At 38.8% G+C, this 21,891-nt stretch overlaps 1 protein-coding gene across 4 annotated transcripts; it reads right to left on the bottom strand.

Moving 5' to 3' along the window:
- Positions 1-1,722: 1,722 nt before the first annotated feature.
- Positions 1,723-19,973, bottom strand: LOC146718248 (homeobox-containing protein 1-like). Of its 4 annotated transcripts, none has more exons than XM_085440042.1 (10): positions 19,660-19,973; positions 13,583-14,074; positions 12,373-12,458; positions 12,160-12,270; positions 9,796-9,952; positions 9,627-9,709; positions 9,306-9,401; positions 8,738-8,832; positions 7,700-7,783; positions 1,723-7,599 (listed from the first exon to the last, which is right to left on the bottom strand). In XM_085440042.1, the coding sequence occupies exons 2-10, from the start codon at positions 14,071-14,073 to the stop codon at positions 7,267-7,269; spliced, it is 1,536 nt and encodes a 511-aa protein (XP_085296168.1). In that variant the 5' UTR covers position 14,074; positions 19,660-19,973; the 3' UTR covers positions 1,723-7,266. The 4 variants fall into 4 exon arrangements, with proteins under 4 accessions (XP_085296168.1, XP_085296324.1, XP_085296408.1 ...); XM_085440198.1 differs by having other exon boundaries at positions 8,738-8,829; XM_085440282.1 differs by having other exon boundaries at positions 8,738-8,826.
- Positions 19,974-21,891: the final 1,918 nt, after the last annotated feature.

The raw sequence follows: 21,891 nt of genomic DNA, 5'->3' as shown, positions 1-21,891 counted from the left end.
TAAACTGGAATTATTTTGTTAATACTGTGGAACATATATTCCTTTAACCCAATACACGTCTCTGCATTTAATATCTGGCTTTCTTCCTCTTCATGGCTTTTGTCTCGTCTCCTTCATCAATCCAACCAGTAGCTGCAGATGGCTGCTCCATCCTGAGCCTAGAGGTTTCTTCCTGTTAAAAGAGTGTTTGTCTTTCCCACTGTCACCAAATCTCTTGCTCATATGGGGTGTGATTGTTAGGGTTTCTCAGTATTTTAGGGTTTTACCTTAACCTCCTAGGACCTGGTGTCCACATATGTGGACATCACATTTTGGGTTATTTACTCAAGTTTGCTCTACAAGGGCCTGATATCCACTTACGAGGACATTATACTGCTACTGTTCTACCAAAATTTTAAACTAATATCCTCATATGTGGCCCTGATTTTTCATAAAAACAAAAATAAGGTAAAAAAAAAAATCTGGTAATTCTTTGTTTTTACATTCATCGGGCCCCAATCAGCCCAAATATCAAAGAAATTAAAAATGCATGCCGTGGAAGAGTTTGGGTCTTAGGAGGTTAAAGTACAACATGCTTTGAGACCATTGCTGTTGTGATTTGGAGCTATAAAGAAATTCAACTGAACTCCGAATTATTTATTTATTATTAAAGCAGTAAGACTACAGAACTGAGCAGTTTGCATATTTCGTGTCACTGGGCAGGGCTCAAGTGGGAAAACACATACTTCAAGAGTAAAATGCTTAAATCATAATGGTATGAGTGTTTCACGCTAGTTTCATTGAACTGGGAAAAGGGAAAAAGCTTATGGACAAACAAGTTTTCCTATTTTCTGGTTTCTTTTCTTGTTGTCCAGCCCACTGCACATACTCATTAGTTTTCTCCCATGGTTCCAGGCACAGATCACACTGTACGCATAATGCAATTGCGCAAAGCTGTTTTACAGATCTTTTATATCGGTGGGGTTATTTCTTTTTCCCCAGTTCCAGTACCACAAATGACTACTTTGGAAATTAGGCAGAAATCTAATCACAACCTCTTGGCCCTCAGGAAGCAGATGACCTTATTTGGATGTCAAATTCTTTTACTTGTGCTGGTTTTATTTTCAGACTGTATAGTGACAAGAGCAGGCACTCAGGTCAAACCTGATGACTTGAACGCATTTATATCTTAGTTTGCTCACTAGTTACCGGAGATTTCATCCAAAGTCTCAAATGCCTTAAATATTCTGTAGTGAGATGTGCAGGTAAAGAAAGCACAGCAGCACACTGATGGAGTCTGATCAGTTTTTATTCCCTTGTAAATAGAATATCAATAAAAACACACCTTAAATATAACATAAGGTTTATCCAACAGATGAAAAAGTAACAAAAGGCCTATGTAGAGTTTCTACATAGCGATTACAGAACAGTCTACTGTCCAAAAAAGGCACTAAATCCTGAAATAGAAAAGAAGCAAATAAACAAAGAAAAATCAATTTAAACTGATACAACAAAGATCCTGCTGAGGTTTGATATTTTTCATTTTACAGAGATTTATTGAAGAGCTTATTGCCACAGTGAAATGGCAACCACTGCTTGTTTTCCTCCTGGCTGATTACATGAGAACATCAACACCGGAGCGTCTCCATTTCACGTTGACCACATGGATGATAGATGTGTTTTTCACCTTAATTTTTTTTTAAAAAAACAACCCAAAAAACAGATTTTTTTTTTTTTCAACTCTTTAAACGTGAAACTGCATATCACAACACTGAGCAATGAAGGAGGAATGAAAGCACCTCACATGAGAGGCATCAGTCTCAACCTTAACATGCACCCTGATTTTGTTAAAGGAAGCATCGCACATCCAAACTTTCCTGTTGAATAAAGTATTTGCTGTACTATGTGGACCACCGGCCAAAGTGACGGCGGGATATGGCACAGGTAAAGACGAGTCAAGGTGTAGTCAGTGCCAAACATATGCACAGGTAGATGTTCCAAAAAACAAACAAACAAAGAAAAACAGTTCAACAAGGCAACAGAGGGCTGAAGGCAGATGGAAACACGCAGCACGAGCAAAGGCTTTTCTGTTTCTGTCCTACTGCTTTTTATTTTATGAGAACTTTAACTGTATTAGGCAGTTTCTGGCACAAAAAGAGTCCATTTAGATCAAAACAGACAAACAAAAGCACAGTAAACACCAGAAAAGACTGAGGTTTCTGTTATTAGAAGCAAATATGGGTTCTTTATGTGAGAAGGTTTAGCTTATTTCTTAACGTTTAAATCAGTGTTTACTCTCACTTTTGTAAGGTCTCCTGGTGGTGCTTAACAAATTATTGACACAGATCCACCTCAGATTTATCTATCCAATCGTTTTAATAGACCGCGATGGGTAATCAAACTAAGACTGTGACCTTGCCTTTATTTTTCATTTGCAGTTTTCTTTCCCTTTTTCTTATGTACAAAATAGCTAAAATGACACAAACTCACACTAACTGGCTGCTTCAGACCTCCAAAATGCAATGTCATGAGAAGACCATGAAGGCAAAAAAGAATAATCTCAAAATAGCACAATGGCCTAAATGAATCCATAGATTCATTTCAGAAAGGCTTCTGCTTAGCAGATTAAAAAGAAAAAAACTAAATAAAAAACGATCTGTAACCCTTTGATGGGTTTGTAAATTTTGGTGTAAATCATTAAATGACAGAAAGCTACATAACTGACTAATAATGTCTCAAATGCTTAAAGCAAAGACACCCAGGACAGCTCTGCTGCCGCACAATTAAAGAAATCCTCCACCATGCAACAAAGTTTCTCAGACATTTAGCCCGAAACACTGAAATCCACCAGAATGACAGAGAGACTATTTCGTATTTTATGGACCCTGGTGGACGTTGGAGCTCATAAATGAGTAAATTCCCTTTAAACGTGATATTTACTGGCTCTAGTTTGAGGAGAAATTTCCCTTTTGAAAAGCCGCTGACGCTTCTGTTGTCAGCCAGCGTGAATCATCTTTACGGCCTTGTCACAGTTTGATCCAGACGGGACTGACACAAATCAGCTCGACAGTTAGTTTGAAGCTTTGATTCACATTGAAGCAGCTGTGAACAAACCTGCGGGGAGTAGCTTATAGCTGAATGGGAGGGAGCGAGGTATATATGTTGAGTTTTTAAACTCTGAACTAGTAGCTTAGCCTGTAAAGCACCTGGTGACGATGAACCGGTTTGAATGAAGCCGCTTTAGTGTAACAGAACATCATGTTATTAACTCGCCTGCATTAGTACGGTTAAAAATGTACAGCCATTGTAGAAGTCTTCTTCATGCACTGATCCTCTGTTAGTGCGCTGAGAAAAATGAGGCACTTAAGCATGAAGCTGAGGTGTGCTGCACCTTCATAAGCATTTAGGTTTCTATCAAGTGTTACACTGCACTGTAGTATTATTAATGTTTTAGCCTTTGAGAAGGTTTTAGTGTCAGCTGTAAAAGGTAAGCAAATGTAAGAGCTGGACTGATAGTGTTGAATGATAGTGTCAGCAGTGATCCCCCACTGAGCTGCACTCACTTTTTTTTATTTTGTTTTAAAGGTTAGTAAGTGTCTGTCTGTGTGCGTGTTGCTCATACTGGAGACTGCAGTCATCCTTACTTTTTTTTAGCGTGTTTTAACCCATTGTTTTGCTTTTCTCGCCTACAAACTTGAGCTCATTTTCAGCCAAAGCCAGAGTCAAAATTTTGTCAAAATCTTCAGTTAAAATCCTGGATCCTTCAGACATACTTGTGACCGTATATCTTTCAATTATCTTAATGTTCATCAGCGGAACATTAAGCAGCTGAGGAGCCATGTCTCCTCCTTGACTCTGGTGGAACAGGACGTACGTACAAAGCTTGGATCACTATGACATTTCTGTTAGTGTAGTTGAAACGCTCCGAGCACGGTGCTTAGTGTGCAGAACATTTTGGGAGTGCATGACTAGGACGGCGTTTAAACCAAAAGCCCCAGAGCCCTTACTCACTTTTGACCGGTGGATGATTTTGTATTCACTACAAAACTGATCTGGAAATTATTTTAGGGTTCTGGAGCTTTAACAATATGAACCACGAGCAGTTTAGTAAAGACGGCATCGCTGTGACGTCACCCACATCTGGACTTCTTCGCCATTATTGTCTTGGGTGTTTTGAACCCACATGTGAAGACCAAGGAGTGTATCTGACTTAGACAGTTAAATTATGGCTTATTAGACGCTTCCATGCCTTCAGCTTTTAAAAATACTTCTACAATGGCTGTACTAACCTTAAATATCCTCAATTTTACCTCAAATATTTACTTGGTTTTTTAATTATTAAAGGAGATTTCTTCTTATGGTGATTTCAAAAGAAATAACCTCCTCTGGCCTGTCAGTCAGTCTTAGTGACTAGTGAAATATATCAACAAGGACTCAAAGCACCATAAACAAATTAAGTGTCATTCAAAATGAAAATACAGCTTAAAAGTGACAGTGTGTGTTTTGAACACATGGCATATCGAGCACAAACACAGATATACCTGAAAAAGAATATAAAAATGATGCATTTGCTTGAAATAGTTTTTAACACATCTGATGCGTCTTTGATTAGCATATCTCAAACACACAGTTTCATCCATGATTATCATACACTCAGAAAATACACAAAATTTTAAAACTTAATACTTTGGCTAATGTTTCACTCGTCTTTCACCAACATGATAAGACTCATACTGATAGTTTCTCTCATTTGAAGCTAATATGTCTATATAGTGTACAAAGAAATGGATTTGGATAGATATACTGTATTTAAGTATAGTCTGTGTGTCTACGCACACACACACATATTAGAAAGATGGGTAACAAATTAAAGGAAAAACCCAATGTCGTGTCAAGGTGTTGGCCCTTCATGCACTGGAAATTCAGTGATTCTCCAAATTTCTAAAACTCTACTACAGGGATGAACAGCATTCCTCCAGAACATATTCCCTCATTTGGTGTTTTCAGTCCTCTCTAACTAGCCCACATTCTCCCATAGGTGCCCAAGTGAGTGTAATTCTGGTGACAGTCTGGTGACTTCACAGCTTACAAGAGTCTGCTTTCTGTTTTCAAAAGTTGTTTTCTTGGCTCATTTTTTTCTGTTCATCGGCTCACACAAAATAAGCACAACCCAACACTGCCAAACTGGTGAACGTTAAATAGACCTGTATTCATATAGTGCTTGCATACTATGGGCCTTTAAGAATATGGTGCAAACACTCGCGCTCTGATAGATACATCGGGGGCAATGATATTAGCCACTTACCGATCTATTGCATCAGCACTTACAACAGCAAACACGTTTCAAATGTCTATGTTTGGTACAATGCAAACACAAAAACCAGAGTGTAAACAAGTAAATAAATAGCTACACAACAAATGTTAGAGAAAGAAAAAACATATGGGCCAATATAGTCGGAATATCAGGTTTTTTACATTACTAACTATCATATCAGCACCCGTATTGAACATCTCAAATGTGTTAATATGGGGTTCAGCATCTTGCCCAAGGACAATTCAACGTGCAAACTGAACCACTAATCTTCCAATCAGTTTATGAATGGCTCTCTCAGCCACAGCTGCTTTCCAAGCACCAAATGTTTACCAATCAATGGCCTCCAGCCAGTGACATTAACACCAAACATACTTGCTTTTTCACCTCAAAAGATAACCATTTAAAAAAAAAAATGAAAATCAAAAGATAGACCATGTTTAGAAAAACTTAAAGCACGTCTGAAAGCTATATGCAGACTGCATGCCTAAAGATACAATGCACTGCCAGCCTGGAAGAGAACGCCCTTATTAGGGAAGTAGAGTTATTGTGACCTTTCCCTCTACAGGGACAAACAGGCCCAAACTGGATCCTAACACTGTAGGTTCAGTTTCAGTTAAGTGGTTCAGTTTCCTTTAATTTATCACCCATCTGTATTTATTCACTTTACATTTTAATCTTTAGTATTTAAACAGCTTTTTGACACTACTGACTTCCTCTCAGCTGAATGATATGTGTTGATTATTAATTATATAATCCAGCAGGTAACTGGGTACGAATGAATAAACGTCACCCGGTCACAAGGACGCCCAGGTTTCTAGTTTTCATACAACTCTCTCAAAACAAAACAAAACAAAAAAATGAAATTAAAAAAAAAAAAAAACTTGTTATTGATTTGGAAGCAAAGTAAAGCCATACAGGATTTAAATTCTCACTGGAAACTGAGGCCCTAATTAGTTTAAACGCTACTAAATTCACAGTATTTAAATATTTATAAAGGGTAATTTCACTATTGTAAATAGAAATAAATCACATTTAAGTCCAAATTAGTGCCTGAAAACCTTAGGCGGCTGAATTTTCAATATAAACTTGCAGCATATAAGTAACCACACGAATACAAGTAAAATCTGAATACAAGTAAAAACAATAAATTCTGAAAGATTTAGTAATGATAAAATTGCATTATCGGTGTTTCAATCATTATGGCCTTTGCTGCTTCTACACATTGAGTTTATCTTATCAGGCAGGGGAGGCTCATACTGTTTTTCTCTCTTTTTTTTTCTTAAACATTTTTCAGACATTTTGGGCCCAGAGACAGATTACTTATATGCTGTTACCCTAAGATTAAATATAAAATTTTAAATATAAAGAACTGTGATGAAATGTGCTGCAACACTTTATAACTATCAGTTAATATAAACTAAAATGAACGCATTTATCTTTTGAGGCTGTTAAGTTGTGTTGTGATCACAGTGCAAGACCCTGAAATGTTTGGAATTCCATGTCAAATACAGTGTTGTCCTGCTGTGAAAAAAAAGCAGTTTTCCAAGAAAATCTGCACAATGCATGAAAGTCCTGTTTATCAGCCTTCTATGGAAGATTTAAAATGCCTCAACATAAACAATCAACAAAGAAAACGGACAGCTACAGCATGTGTTCCCTTATAGGTGCGTCCTATTTCACTTTCTTTGCTGGATTTGTTTTTAGGTACATTTTAAATTTTCCACAGGTTGCTGGGGAACACTAACAAATAAAAGCTTATTGTTAATATTATAATTATAATACAATAATAATGCCTATACGAGCGTAGCAGAGCAGGTTGGTGGTTGGAGGTAGGGTTGGGAGGTATCTCAGGGTTGGACTTTACACGACTTTTGGTCATTTTTTTTCCACTTATTATTACATTCCTATAAAATCTGCTTGCATATAATGACACCTGTTTATCGCTCTGACAGCTGTGATATCTGCCCCTCCTTTCAGTCGTCCTCCAGAGTCTCCGTCTTGATGTCATTCCCCACGCTGCACCCTGCGCCATCCCCCTGATTGGTTACCACCGGGCTGCTGTCACTCACTGCCGCCGCCTTCTCCAAACTGACTGGATCCTGGGCCTCGGACAGGGCACTGTGAACTGTGGGCTCGTCCTGGAGAGAGGGGGAAGGAGGGGACCAGGAAACACCTGTTAGTCTGGAACCTTCCATCTGAGGAACCGCGCCTGATATTAGGGAGCGACCAATAAGAGATGCGGCCCTCTGTCCAGACACGCCCCCTCTACCCAGGGCAGAAAACCAGTTCGGAAGCAGTGTGGGAACCTGAGTGAGGGGATAAGAAAAAAGAAGGTTGAGTGGATCTGTAGCTCCGTGTGGAATCGCTGATAAATGTAAGGCGGGTGTAGATGTGCTCCAGCTGTACCTGGGTTGGAGAGGACAGGTCAGCTCGACTGAAACTGAACTGCCTTGCTGAAGGTCTCTTATCAAATAAGGACACCTCACAGCCCTGTGAAAAACCAGCAAACAAGTTATACAAGGCAGAGGCAAGTTATCGGTGTCACCATATATTTCTGTGATTTTGATCATTCACACACTGGGGCCAAACATTAATTTTTATTAAACATACAAGCACTATGAACAAATTCCCACGCTAAGTCGACTTATCGGAGAGATTTCTCCTCATATTGGAGCAATACGAGCGAGTTACATTTGTGTTTTGCTATTTTTTCATGTGTCAAACACTTTTTATTCCCTAAGTATTGACCGACTGTAAATAAAGAAGATCGTCAACACTCTGTTGTCTCTAACAATCTGTGGAGTGATTTCTGTTCGAAGGACTGTGACAAACATTTCAGTTTTCAAGACCAAATCCGACCCTGAACTTTCTTTCTTCTGCAAATACTTGCTAAATGTAGTGTCCCTGTAGCACTGATTACATGCAATTGGTTTCATGTGGGAGAACACTGCCTTGAAAGGATCAGGTAGACCATTTGATCCAAAGGCTTTGGGCTGATCAAGTAATTTGCTAACATTACAAACTAATCATCCACAGATTTACAGAGCAAAGACGCAGAACTGCTACATGCTTTCTACATAAATAGTCAACATTGTGACAGTTGTCATTGTAGTGATACAGAGTTGTTGAAGGCACAAGATATATGGTACATACAACAGTCCAACACAAGTGTTGAGAAGCAAAAATCTAGCACAAACACAAGCTGTGCACAAGTGAGCAACATAATCACAACAGCAACAGCTGTGGGTGTCATTAATAACAATGGCTTATTGAGGTTATGCCGAGCCCCTTGAAAAACAATTATGGAGACCAGGACAGTTCTCATGGGGAAAATCAGAGAGGCAATTAACTTTAAAAATACAGAGTTCCTGCTTTGTTCTTTTTAGGGGGTTTGTGTTTCTATGTTCAGACATTAAGATGTAGGAATTCACGTATATAGTTTACCTGGTCAGGGAAGTCGTTGCCATCCACGTCGTCGCTGTTGGACTGACCTCCTGGACTCTGAACCTCGATGCCATGACTCTCCAAGATGGCTGCTTCTTCAAAAACACAAACGTCATCATAGCATATCGACTCAGCTACAAAACAGCAACACACTCAAAATAAGGACAACAGTGATTCAACTATTCAGAAGCTGCTCTTCTCGGAAAGAAAACAACATCCTGTTTCCTCTTCAGGTGTGCGAGAAATTTAACACTGTCTATTGTGATGACCAGCAATACTAGTGTGAACTGGGTGACACAGAAAAAGAACCTCACACAATTAGGATTTCTGTTAAAGTGAAACACAAGCTCTTGTGCGTGCTACTTGCACATAATGCTCTTAAGCATAGATACAGCACAAGTGATTTCCTGTGGGTTCTTTATTTATTTACACCAAACCATAGTGTAGTATACAACATCTAACGTGTATCTCTCTTTCACTCCCACACACACACACACACACACACACACACACACACACACACACACACACACACACACACACACACAAATACAGACGTAGACATTACCAATATTAGCACGCCTCTTGATATCTTTGCGGCGGTTCGCAAACCAGTTGTAGACCTTCAGGGATGTTACCCTCTCCAAATCAGACAGCTTCTTTCCTGTAAAACACACACACACACACAGTCTAGGACATAACTAGCTTTACAATGCAGTTAGAAAAATTAAGTTTGGGATCCTGCAGTTCTTCTAATTAATAAATACATATTAAGCCAAAGAAGTAGTTAACATATTTATACTAAATAGCAAATCTAATAATTTGTTTCCCCAATCACTAATACTTAATTTGGGATGCAATTCACAACCTTTCGCCAGTAAGACTGTACCTGGTTTCTGTATGACAGCATTGCAGGCAGTGGCAATCTCCTCTCTCTTGGCTTCATCGGGATACTGGTTATCATTGAAATAGCTGCAGATACACATTGCACTTTGTTACTTTCAATTCTTCTTACATCAGTTCTACAATTCTACATCAGTACCCCTCCTCATCCTTACCCCTCCATGACAGCCAGACACTCCTTCCTCCAGGTAAATCTGCTCCCTCGTCGCAGACGGAAGCCCCCGGGGGCCGAACCAAATGTAGGAGGAGCTTGATTCCAGTCCATCACCTCCTCCAGTGGTATGGGGGTGGCTCGCATTGCCAGAGTAGCACCTGGAGCATCAAACATGACAAAAGATCAATGAGATTTACTAGGTTCTGTAAATTAGTAGGTTCTGGAAGTCAGTTTCGTGCCATTGGAAGCATTTACTGTACATTACCACAGCAATCCTTGTCTAAATCAAACTTTTGTCTCTGTATAAATCTTTAGACACATAATACACTGATTAATGATCACTAACTTATATGTCATAGTTGGTCACATTGATAGAAAAATGTCAGTCAGAGGTGGTGATGATGTGAATAACTAATTTCTAACTTAGACGAGGCTGAAAGGACTTTAACATTCTGAACTAAATATATTTTAAAGCATTTATTTTTCAATATGCAGCTGCAGAGAGGAACATGGATTCAAGCCGCTCCAGGATCTGTATCCAATTTAGATCCAGTCATCTGATCTGTTTGAAATATCTCAAATCTAGCTGATTAGCATGTAGATAGCTCTATAAAACTTACACATTTCTTTTAATATGTTTACATTAATGTTAACATATGTTATAACTTGAAACAGCTACTATCGCTTAACACTTAGTAATTGTAACTCCTTACAAAGATCTCTGCTATGGTTGTAAGAGTGCCCAAATTATAAATGCTTATACTGAAAAACATTAAAGAAGACTTTTTGTAAATCTTATTAGGCATTTCTTACCCAGTAATGGCAGAAATAATGAACTCCACCATAAAACATAACTTTGTTTCAGCCCACTGCTGGTCAGAAACTATTCAAAAAACATTTTTTCATTCAATAAAAACTTCCTTTTGACAGCGGAAATGTGCCAGAGTCTGTTGTTTTACTGTGTAACTAATAGCACAGGCAAATAAGTAACCTGTGTCCATTTTCCCAGAATTTTATCTCCAGTTTCTGTCACAGACATTTTATCCCTGTCAGGTTGCACCTGATTAGATTAGGTAAGAAAAACTTGATATAAAAGTCAAATGTAAAATTCCAGTTTCATCCAATGAAAATTCAAGTTGGGTGATGATGACCAGAAACCGTTTAAACAAAATGTATATTGTGGGCCAAACTAATTAAAATGTTTCCTTTCTCCTGTCTTGTATTTATAAAGATAAACATCATGGCCCACACTGAAACATAATCATATTCCTCCACCGGATTAAAATGAAAGCTCCGCTCTGTATTTACCCGTTGCCATGGTGAATCCTGGTATTGGCATATTGATGATGGCTTACTGTCTCTACTCACGCACACGCTTAACTGACGGTGGACATGCTCAGAGTTGTTTGAACTTACTGTGATCAGCCTTTCTGGAATGGGAAACTGAGTTGATGACAGAGTTTGTTGAACCTGCTTTCAGGGACAGGTCAACTACATTCTTAATTCTTAAGTTGTATTTTTTTTTCAGACCGACTGGGAATCAGTACTTTATAGAGTAACAAGCTAATAAGGCAGATAAGAGTCATAATATCTGGAAGAAGCACCACGACAGTTTGTTTTCCCTATAGGGAGGTCACGTGCTAACTAGAAGTAGACTCCACTGTTTTTCCATTCTGTACATTCCAATATGCTGATCCCATGTTTAACACAATGTAGCCATTGTTTATTCCACACTTTGTTTCCATAACTGTAGCCTTCTCAAGATTCCTAAAATGTAAAAAAACAACAAAAAAAAAAACAAGTTTTCTTTTCTTACAAAAGAATTTACACGGATACTATCTATCAATGCAAGTCCCACAAGCTGTCTGAGCTTGGCAGAACTCTTCTATGCTTAGACCACCTGGAATTCATTACAATGCTCCCTTTAGAGTGAATGCTTTAGTAATTGTTCAATTTAAATTTGTCGTCTTCTGTCTTTACCAGTTTTGTCTCTCAATTAATTGTATTTGTCAATTTTTTTGTTTTTGCTGTGAACCTTTTAATCCAAAGTCTTATTATTTATTATTGATCTATTACTGGCTGTAAGCTTCTTTTGTAATTTTAAATATTCAATATTAGTTGTTGACTCGTGTCTAAACATCTCTGATTCTGATTAAGCCTAAAAAAAAAAAAAAAATCTTTCGCTCTTGCTATAAAAAAAAAAAAAAAAAAAAGACAACACAGTGAGTCACACACTCAAAGCAGCACACTAGTTATTAAAAAACTCCCTCCTACTGTTTTATTTTACAGTATTTTTTCCACAGGTGGAAAAGTTACAGAAAAGTTTTATGAGAAATGTGGAGCTGTTGGAGAAATTAGTTGTTACCAGGATTGGTCTTCTCCAGCTGGTACCAGCGGAAGAACGCTCGCTTCTTCTGCTCGCTGAGGTCCGATCCCTGCTGTAGGAGCCAGTGGGAGATCCGGCTCTGACTGATCCCTGGAGGAGCGGGACCAGAGTCACACTTGTGGGGGTCTGGTGCTTGTTCACACACCAACATTTCTGCTTGTGTTTTACCAAACAGATTCAATTTATACTCACCTGTTACCTGAGCAACCACAGCCTGGGATATACGTCGGTTCGCCAGGAAGGATTTAATCTCTTCCTTGATCACAGCACTGTCCCTCCTACAAGAAGGGAGAAGAAAAAGGTACAACACATTTAAATTTTCAACATTACAAGCCTGATATTAATTAACACACGGCAACACAACAATCACTATTCTTATACCAGATATAACTGTCTGCAGTTCAAATATACATTACAGGCTGTTGTACCTGAATGTGTGCTGCTGTAATATTCCTTGCTCTCCTTCTCCTTTGATTTCATTTTCACACATCTTCAAATCAATACTGCTGATTGCTGCCGTCTGGCTGCAGACTACAGATGAGAGGCACTAGACTGGATGTGTGTACTTGTGTTCATTTTGTATGTGTGAGTATTTGTTTGGCAGCAATCATCGCATCATATTCATATTCAGAGTGAGCTACAAGCAGCCTTGTCAGGAATCAGGACCCTCTGTATTAACACATACCCTCTGCTGCTGCAAATTACTGTACATGTGTCTTTAAAAGCAACATGCACCTATCTGAATTCCAAATTATTATTGTTTTTGCAGTAAACTAAAGAAAATAGTGTTATAATCTTTGTAGCACTAAATGCAGTTGGTTGGCAAGAGTCCCTTTTCCGTCACTCATTACCAGGGCTGACTATCAAAATATCATACATGCAGGTTCCTCCTATGCTGACTTTTCCAATTGAGTGTACATGCAAGTATTACATGTATGTATTTCAAAAATACCGGTAAAACTATTTTATAAATAAAAAAAAAAAAATTTCTAGGTGTTATATTATTGAATCAAGGGAAGGCTGGTCTACTGGCATTTACGGCATGGAGTACCAGACTAAAACACTTGACAAAGCACTTGTCTGCTGTGCTTTATGATTGCTAGATGTAGATCTGGCAAACTAGCCAGTTTCTCCTCAGCCTTGAAGTCTTTCATTCAAACTAACCCTTCCAATAAACCAGAAATATCACCTTTGTGAGTCCTGTAAAGGGAAATAAAATCATTGCTGTCTCTTGTAGTCAACATTTAATACAAATTAAAACAATAAAAAAAAGCTGTTTCCTAATCTTGTTGTCTGAATGCACACCCTGAAAAACAACCTCCAAAATAACTTTCTAGAACATCTAATCTGCTCTTAGCTGGTGTGCCCTCGTTTTACCTGCCATTTAAAGGGCTGTTCTTACCTCATCAAGTCCTCCACCTTTTCATCAACGTCTATGTCCTCTTCACTAGCTTCAAACGCATACCCTGGTGTGGTTACAGTAGCGCTAACCACCCCAAGAGGAAACCGGGGTGGTGAAAGCTTCCCATTGGTAACGGCAACCAAACCGTTTGGCACTACTGCTGTTATGGTATTAGGTGAGGCTACCGGAACAGGCAGAGGTGGGGAGGTGGTGTCAAAGTTGTTATTAGGGGACAATGAGAGGCGGTTGTTGGGAAAACTTGTCTGAGTGGCGGTAGAAGTCATGGAAGAAGAGGCGGCGACAGTGCTGGAAGACGAAGGTGGCATATAGGAAGGTTTATGGGTCAACTTGTGCCCATGCTGCCGATCCAGGTGATCCAGGGTGTCCAGAGCATGGAGAACCTCTGCCTGGGTGATGCCCGTCCTCCGTAGCCTCTGGAGGAGGTCAATTTGCTCGATGGTGAAGCGAGGCTCCTCACACTGCTGGAACATCCTGTACGAGATTATTTTAAAACTGTTTAGTAGAGTTGTCTGAGCTAACACTGGTATAAATTTTAACATAATATAAAAGTGTCATATTGCAATACCTTTGCTATAGCAACGCCATGCATTTACAGTCCCTTATTTCAACAACCTCCAACAAAAGCAAGAAAACTGTTTCAGCTGAAGGTGAAAACAACAAACAAACAACCAGTCTAGGAAGGAGAGATGCTGGTAGTCCGTGATGTGCAATCCAAATGTAAACAAATGAATTAACCAAGCATTGCCAGTTGAACTCCATATGACGGGAAGAGCAAATGGCAGATGGAAATAACTGATGCAGTTCTGGTTAAACTAAAGTGTTAAGCATTTAGTTTATATTTAAAATCTCCAGAGAAAACACTAAAAAAGAAAAGAAAAAACACTGGCTTACATTTGACTTATGCCATGTCACTGCATATAATGCTGTGTCATCACTATTGCACTATAATGCCCTGCTGCTGCTGGTAGCTTGCTTCAATAGATTCACACTTTGGATTAGGTAGTGTGTCATCAGTGATAGCAGCTCACTGGATAAGAGAGATTGAAAACGCCCTTTATTTGGGTACACTTCTATATGCTGTTGCCAGCAAGCTACAAGCATCAACAAAACACTGTTCAGTATTTTTTAACATGATGAAAAACACCATTATTGCACATTTTCACGAAATATTGTGACATAATTTTGAGGCTATATCGCCCACCTCTAGCTGACAGTAATCAGTGCCCACTGCACAGTAACACTATCCTCATGACTGCTGTGAAGTGTTTGCAATGCAGGCATGCGTAGTGCTTCTATGTACTGACAACAGAACTAAACACTTTAGAGGTGTTTAAAAAATGCATACCTTGAAATGACTAGTCAGAAAAATAAATGCTTTCCATAAATAGTGCAAGTTTTATGAAACAAAATGAAAATCACTAGTTTTTAGCTCATTGCAGACTTTTTTCTGCACAATGAGCTTCACATCTGAAAGAATCACAGAAAAAAAATGCCAGTATAGTCACATCTGGTAACTTCCTGCCTGCAGATTTACAACACACACACACACACACACACACACACACACACACACACACACACACACACACACACTCTAAGACGTCACCACTCAGCAGCTGCTGTCCAGATATGAAGCGCATTCCTACACATTTAATAAGCATTTTATTACAGCTGATGAGCTTTTGGTTCCTCTAATCATTTTAAAGTTACACAAATATGTTATTCACCCAATTCACTGTGTGCTATTGTATGATTTTTAAATCAAATGCATTCCCCCCTCAATGCAGCCCTGGCGCATTAAATTTTAATTCTTATCTATAACTGCACAGTGAATTTGTCACTTCTGAAAAAAACTGTCATAACAGTCACAAGGCTGAACCGAAAGCGGGAGAGCAAGCGAGGAAGATAAACAGAGAAATAAGAGATAAAACATCTGTCTCAGTGCTTTTCTTTCTGGCGCAGAGAAGAAAAACAGGCCACAGCAGAAAATCAAAGTCAGCAGGCATATCAACACGTACAGATATAAGAGAGGGAGGTTGCGGGTGAGTGTGTGTTTGCATCTTGGGAAGAATGCCAAGAAAAATCTACATTTCAGGCAGCAAAGCTTCATACTTTCCCTCCCTGCTGCAGAGGATGACTCATACTGAAGTTAGACTGATACACAAGATCAATAAAGAAAACGTTACCACAAAAATGATTATCTAAACTATTTATATACTTCATTTAATTTGATAATCACTGATCGCGATCACCTGTGCAACATTTTGTTATGCGTATTCAAAAATCAAACATATCTTCAGTTGTTTCACAGTCTGTTTGCTTTACTTGGCTGTTTTTTATTTATTTATTTTTTTACTTCTAACACAAATTCAACACAAAAGGAAACATCTGTATTCTTTACAATATGCCTTAACACCAAGTACCACTGGTAAATCAGTTGATCTTTGTGCATACTAAAAATAGATGTTTATTTTGAGGGGAACTGTCTTTCACACATTCACTGCAGCGCTGCACTTGTTCTCCTCATTACTCAGCGGAGCTGTAAGTGAGAACGTAAATGTCCGACTCAATCAAATTGAGCATTAAAAACTCTTTAACTTGCCAGCTCCCTAGTGCAAAGTCCTTGCGACATCCCATTGCGCCTGTATGAGAAATTAAAAAGAGTAATTGTCTGGAGAATTTGGAGAGAGCGAGTGGGCGCCCTCCTACACGCTCCACCCAGGCATCACCCTCACCTGAACCAGGACTGCCAGTAGTGACAACGCTTCTGGAGCAACTATATAGTGCCACGTGCCCCATGTGAGAAAGGACAATTAAGGACAGATAAAGTCCAGCATTTAAGAGTGAAAAATTTTTAGGTGTAATATCACTAATCCACATGAAACTGGAGGAGACGTGGGGTCCAACCGAGGAAGACATGCTGACTAAAACAGCTTTAAAAGAAAAAGGTTGAAGAAGCTTCTAACTAAAAACATCTGAACCTTCACATTCTGGAGATTCAACCTCAGTTTGTAACTTAAGATTAACATTAACAATGGAAGATTACCAAAAAAATGAAGCCAAGGACTGACTTTAGATTTTTATATTTATTCCACTTTTAAACAAAGAAAGATCCAGTCAAGGCATTTTCAAAGATTTCATGTACTGTAAGTGCAAACTAGAAGAACTCATCAAAGTCTGGCTTTAAAGTCTCAAACTGAACCTCTCTTAACATCCAGCGGGTCAACAGTGAACTGCTCAGGTGCAGCACCAGGGTTGGCATTGCATTTTAGTTACATAACAAAGAAGCATAATTTCAGGAAGAATAGAAGACTCTTGCATTGACTATAGCTTTTCTTTTCTAATTAAAGTTACAAAATGCAAAGAGCAGCTCTGAATCTAACCCTAACCTGATCACTGGTTGCCAGCGGGACTTTAAGAGGTTTAAAAAAAAAAAAAAAGAAACCTCACAAAAAGTTTTAGCTAACACAGATTTTTTTCTACTTGTTGTATTACTTCTCTGCAAAGTCAGGAACAGACAGACAGAATTTTAAACATGTGACAACATGTGATGAGGAGGCAAATGAGAAAGTAATCAGATAGAGGTCAATTAACAATGCCTAGCAGACATGAGTGAATGCCACCAAAAATCCACCTTTCCTTTCAGCAGAGAACACTAACAGTAAACCATATTAAGGCAGGAAACCAACATTTATTCGCTGTATTTGAAACTGTAGCTTCCATATCAGGTTTTCATCCAGCCAGCTGAGGTTTGCCATTAAAATGTTAACACCGTCTGGCAACCACACTAACTTTGGTAAAAGGATAACACAGATAAAGCACAGACAGACAAGGTACCTTGTTAAAGCAGTCCAAATGTAATCTTCAACAGTTGTAATCATTGTTAAAATAAGGAAATAGCAGATGTATCCAGTAAATGTACACTAGCACTTTACTGAAGTGGATTTTAATGTACTTGTACTTTAAGTATTTTTTGCGCTTCTACTCAATATGATGCTCTTTGCCACATTTTGTACTCCATACAATTTATTTTAAAGCTGCATTACTTAATATTCTGGAGCTTTTAAAAATATAAATTACGTGATATTATGCTGTATTATTATCGATAAAGCTACTCATTGGCATATAAAGTATTTAAAAGCATCTCCAGCTAAAGCATTAAAATTATATACACATCAAAGAAACAATAATTGTAATGTGATAATATAGCATCTACGATTCTGCCGGTATATTTTGATGGTAAACCTTTAATACCTTTGTGTTACTTAAATAATACTCATACCCTACTTAAATAAAGGGTCGGTTTAATACAAAACAACGCCCATTGAAACACTGAAAAATCTTTCCCAGTGTTTTCTGCACCAAGTTCCCGCACTGTATTTACTTTTTATCAAATATTCTGATTTTCTGTGGGCCCCTCCTGCCTTGTTCTTCTTTTGTGCCACCCCATTTAAACAAAATCAGAGAAACGCCCTTCATAAGATGCCACAATGTCAGTAAAATAATATCCCTCTGTCTAGCTTTTAAATGGATGTGTGTAGCTTTGATAGTCTTTGTCACAAAACCAGCAGATAAATAACAGGATATGTGTGCAAGCACAGACAGATTTACCGATAATTGAATAGTATTTGGCACTGGCTCATGCCTGCTAAGCACTGTATGGAGTACATGAAAACACACATATGCACACACTTCCTTTTTGAGGTGCAGACAAGAACAGTGCCTAATATGATTGATTCATGCTGTATGTAAAAAAACCAAAAAAAAGGAAATCAACGGTTGCTCTTTTTAAGGAAGTTCCTCGTTTTCATCATCTATAATTTGCCACTCTCCTTGTGTTAAAAACAGAAGCAAGCGTGGCAAATCTGTCAAGGTGTGCTCCAAGATTGCTGGTGTCACCCTTAGTGACCTTCAGCATCTGGAACAAATGTTACGGACCATTTTGAACCCTTAGCATCCTTTGAGTTGCAAATGCTACCTCCAAGGTGAAGGTTTGCTCTCTCTCTCCAAACTTAGCTTCAGAGAATGAATTCATATTCTTACTGATTCCATCTGCTATTTCTTAAAAAAAAATTTGAATGTTTCCCTCTTGAGACTGTAGGATACCTGTCTCTTTGGGGCATTAAAGTTTTACTCTACAGATCTTTTTAACTAATAATCAGTCAAAAATAAATAAATAAATCCAGCTGTCTCCCTGAAAAAAACCAAAAACAAAACTTCACACTGTGGGTTATGACTTTTCTTTCTTCAAGTAGAGCAAATAAAGTCAAAGACATTAGGAAAGCTATTACCATTCCTGAACCCAGTGACCTACTTAAAGTCCTATCCAGACGTGGCATGAACTGGTAGCAGACATGTGCCAGCTGTGCACATGCACAAAGTCCTTAAATTACAGTAGGAAACTTTTTAACTGGACTCTAAACCTGAAACGCAAGACAAACTAGTCGACTGTTGTCACCAGATGTTATACTGTAACAGCCAATCTTAAGGTAAATCCGATGCAGAGGTCCGTCTTTAGATCGTCAACTTCAACGCCGAATCGCGTTAAAGAAAACTGGATTTTATTTTCCTCCTGCTTCGAGGAAAACACTGACTTCTCGATAGAAAATGTCCTAATACGTTTTACATATAATGGATAACAATACATGAATTCGGCATACATCTTATAAACTAACTCCTAGTAAACACAGTAGAATAGGGCAATTATTATGACTTTCATTATTCAGCGTAATTACGACGCTCTGCTGGAATACATAGTGCACCGCATTAGCGAGCATTGTACAGCAACTGGAAAAGTTGACATTATTTTTTATTAAGTGACTCTTGGAGAACTACACACCCGCCGAATGAGAGCCCGAGTCGTTATTTTTCAGACAAAACCGCTAATATCAGTTTTGATAGTGTGAAACTTAACCGCCGCGGGAAAACACCGCTGCGGTGGCACTGGGGATTTTTTAAGGAGTTTGCAGTTATCAGACAGAAAAAAGGAAATGCATCGGGCTCCTGGCAGGACCGTTTGAAGACAGCAGTAGTTGGAGCTGGAGGACTTAACTTACCTTATTATTCCAGTCCAAGAGCCTCCGCGGATGTTTGTTTTACCATATATCTATCGCCTCGGGGCGCAGGGACACACAGACACTGACAGTTTTCCCAAAATGTCTCCTCTGCTTCTAATTGGGCTTCAATCCGCCGTCAGACAGATTCGCCTTTTGTCCGGCAGACAGGCGCCATGTTGACACACCGACGCAAAGAACGACGGGAGTCGCAGTTTACTGAACGTACAGTAAATAGAGTTGCCAGTTTATTAGAGACACCTGGCTGCAGTTATGATTCAGTACAGTGGCAGAGGGCTGTTGCTTGGAAGCAGTGCTGTGGGATGTTTCTAATAATTTGGTCTGACATATATTTTTGGTTATACTTCTAAACAGGTTCAGAGCCAGTTTACCCATTTGTTCTACTTTTTTTATGCTCACTAAATGTATTAATTTTCATTGCTGTTTGTGTAGTTTTAGATTCCTTTTTTCTCACACTGCATTTCTTTGCTTTCCCTCCCTCCCCTTTCCCTTCCCATTGCAGTATGTCTCACACCTTATTTAAGAACTGCACTCACATTTGTTCTTGTTCACCTTCACACGGGTGAGAAGTTATGCTATATTTCCCCCTATGTTATGTAGTTTAACCAGTACCTTTATTAATCTTTCTAAACATAAAACCAAGCAACACAAAGCAACAGATAATCCACAAGATAGGTGAAGAAGAGAGTGCAGGCAGGGTGGAGTGGGTGTGACAGAAGAATAACAGCAAGAGTGAAAGGGAAGGTTTACAAGTTGGTAATGAGAGCTGCTATGATGTATGGTTTGGAGACAGTACCACTAACAAAAGACAGGAGGTGGCAGGAGTTGAAGATGCTAAGGTTTTCCCTTGGCGTGATCGGGAGGGACAAAATTAGAAATGAGTATGTCAGACTGACAGGTTGAGCTGCTTGGAGACAAAGTTAAAGAGGCAAGGCTGAGATGCCTTGAACATGCGCAGAGCAGGAAGAGTGAATAAACTGGTTATAAGAGATGTTGAAGGTGGAGCTGCCAGGCAGCAGGAGAAAGAAAAGAGGATGACTAGAGGGCAGGTTCATGGATGTAGTAAAGGATGTAGTCTGATGTGACAGAGGAGAATGCTAGGGATAGGGTGGAGGTAGCTGATCCACTGTGGCGACCCCTAAAGGAAGCAGACACAAAATGAAGAAGAAATTTGAAACCCAGTAGAAGCTGAAAGTATAATCTTGCTTCTTGTTCTGTTTACACACTAGGGAGTACATCCCAATGTTTACATTCCCAATTGCAATTATTTCTAAGCTGTAAAATAACTTTTTATACACCGAATCCTAATTTAACTCCTAATTCAGACCAGATGCTCATTGTGTGAATTTACAGGTGTAGCGTACGCATTAACTCGTTTAGGAAACTACAAATATAACAAATATAAAGAACATGGATCTACAGACTAAGCAGAAAGATTGAATTGGAAAGGATGTGCTGCCTAATAGAGATGGAAATGTACTAACAAATGGAGAGCGCGTCTTGAGAAGATGGAAGGAGTACTCTGAGGAGCTTATGAATGAAGAAATCGAGAAAGAGAAGCCTGGACAAAGGATCGGGAATTATAGAGAATTAGAAAGAAGGGCAGATATTAAGAGGATGAAGAGTAGAAAGGCACTTGGTCCAGGTGACATACCTGTGGAGGTATTGAGATGTCTTGAAGAGAGAGCAGACATCTTTGACTAGATCACTTAACGCAATCTTGGAGAGTGAGGAGATGCCTTACTCCCCAAGACACTTCTTCCCCAGGAATGGAGAGGAAGCGTCCGATGCTGGAGAAGATGTGCAAAGCTGTAGTATTTACTGTGGGATGAAGATGATGAGACGATGTTGGAAAGAGCTGTTGAAGCTAGATTAAGAAAAAAAAAAGGGTATTCAGACAGCAATGGACAGTTGCTTTTTAATGCACCCTGGGTTTTTAAAGATCTAGGGAAAAAACATACTGTATTTGTATAGGTGCTAATTTGAGGTTTCTGGTAAATATGTTTAATTCTAACCAGTGTAAATATGTAGTGAGCTAACATTAAAACACGTAAAAAAAAAAGCCATCTTGCTGAGATGAACTTACCCAAGTTAAAGAGAGAAAACGTGGTTGTGGCTCTTTCAAACTGCTTAATCAGTAATGAATTTACCCCAAGGGGTACATATACGGATATAATCATTAACCTGATAGTAAAAAAAACAACAAAGTGCTGT

The sequence above is a fragment of the Copadichromis virginalis genome, linkage group LG1 (assembly GCF_057382275.1).
Source record: "Copadichromis virginalis isolate Kocher_CV1m ecotype Utaka linkage group LG1, C_Virginalis_male_GT1.1, whole genome shotgun sequence".
NCBI lineage: Eukaryota > Metazoa > Chordata > Actinopteri > Cichliformes > Cichlidae > Copadichromis > Copadichromis virginalis.
This window is presented reverse-complemented; position numbering and strand designations above follow the sequence as displayed.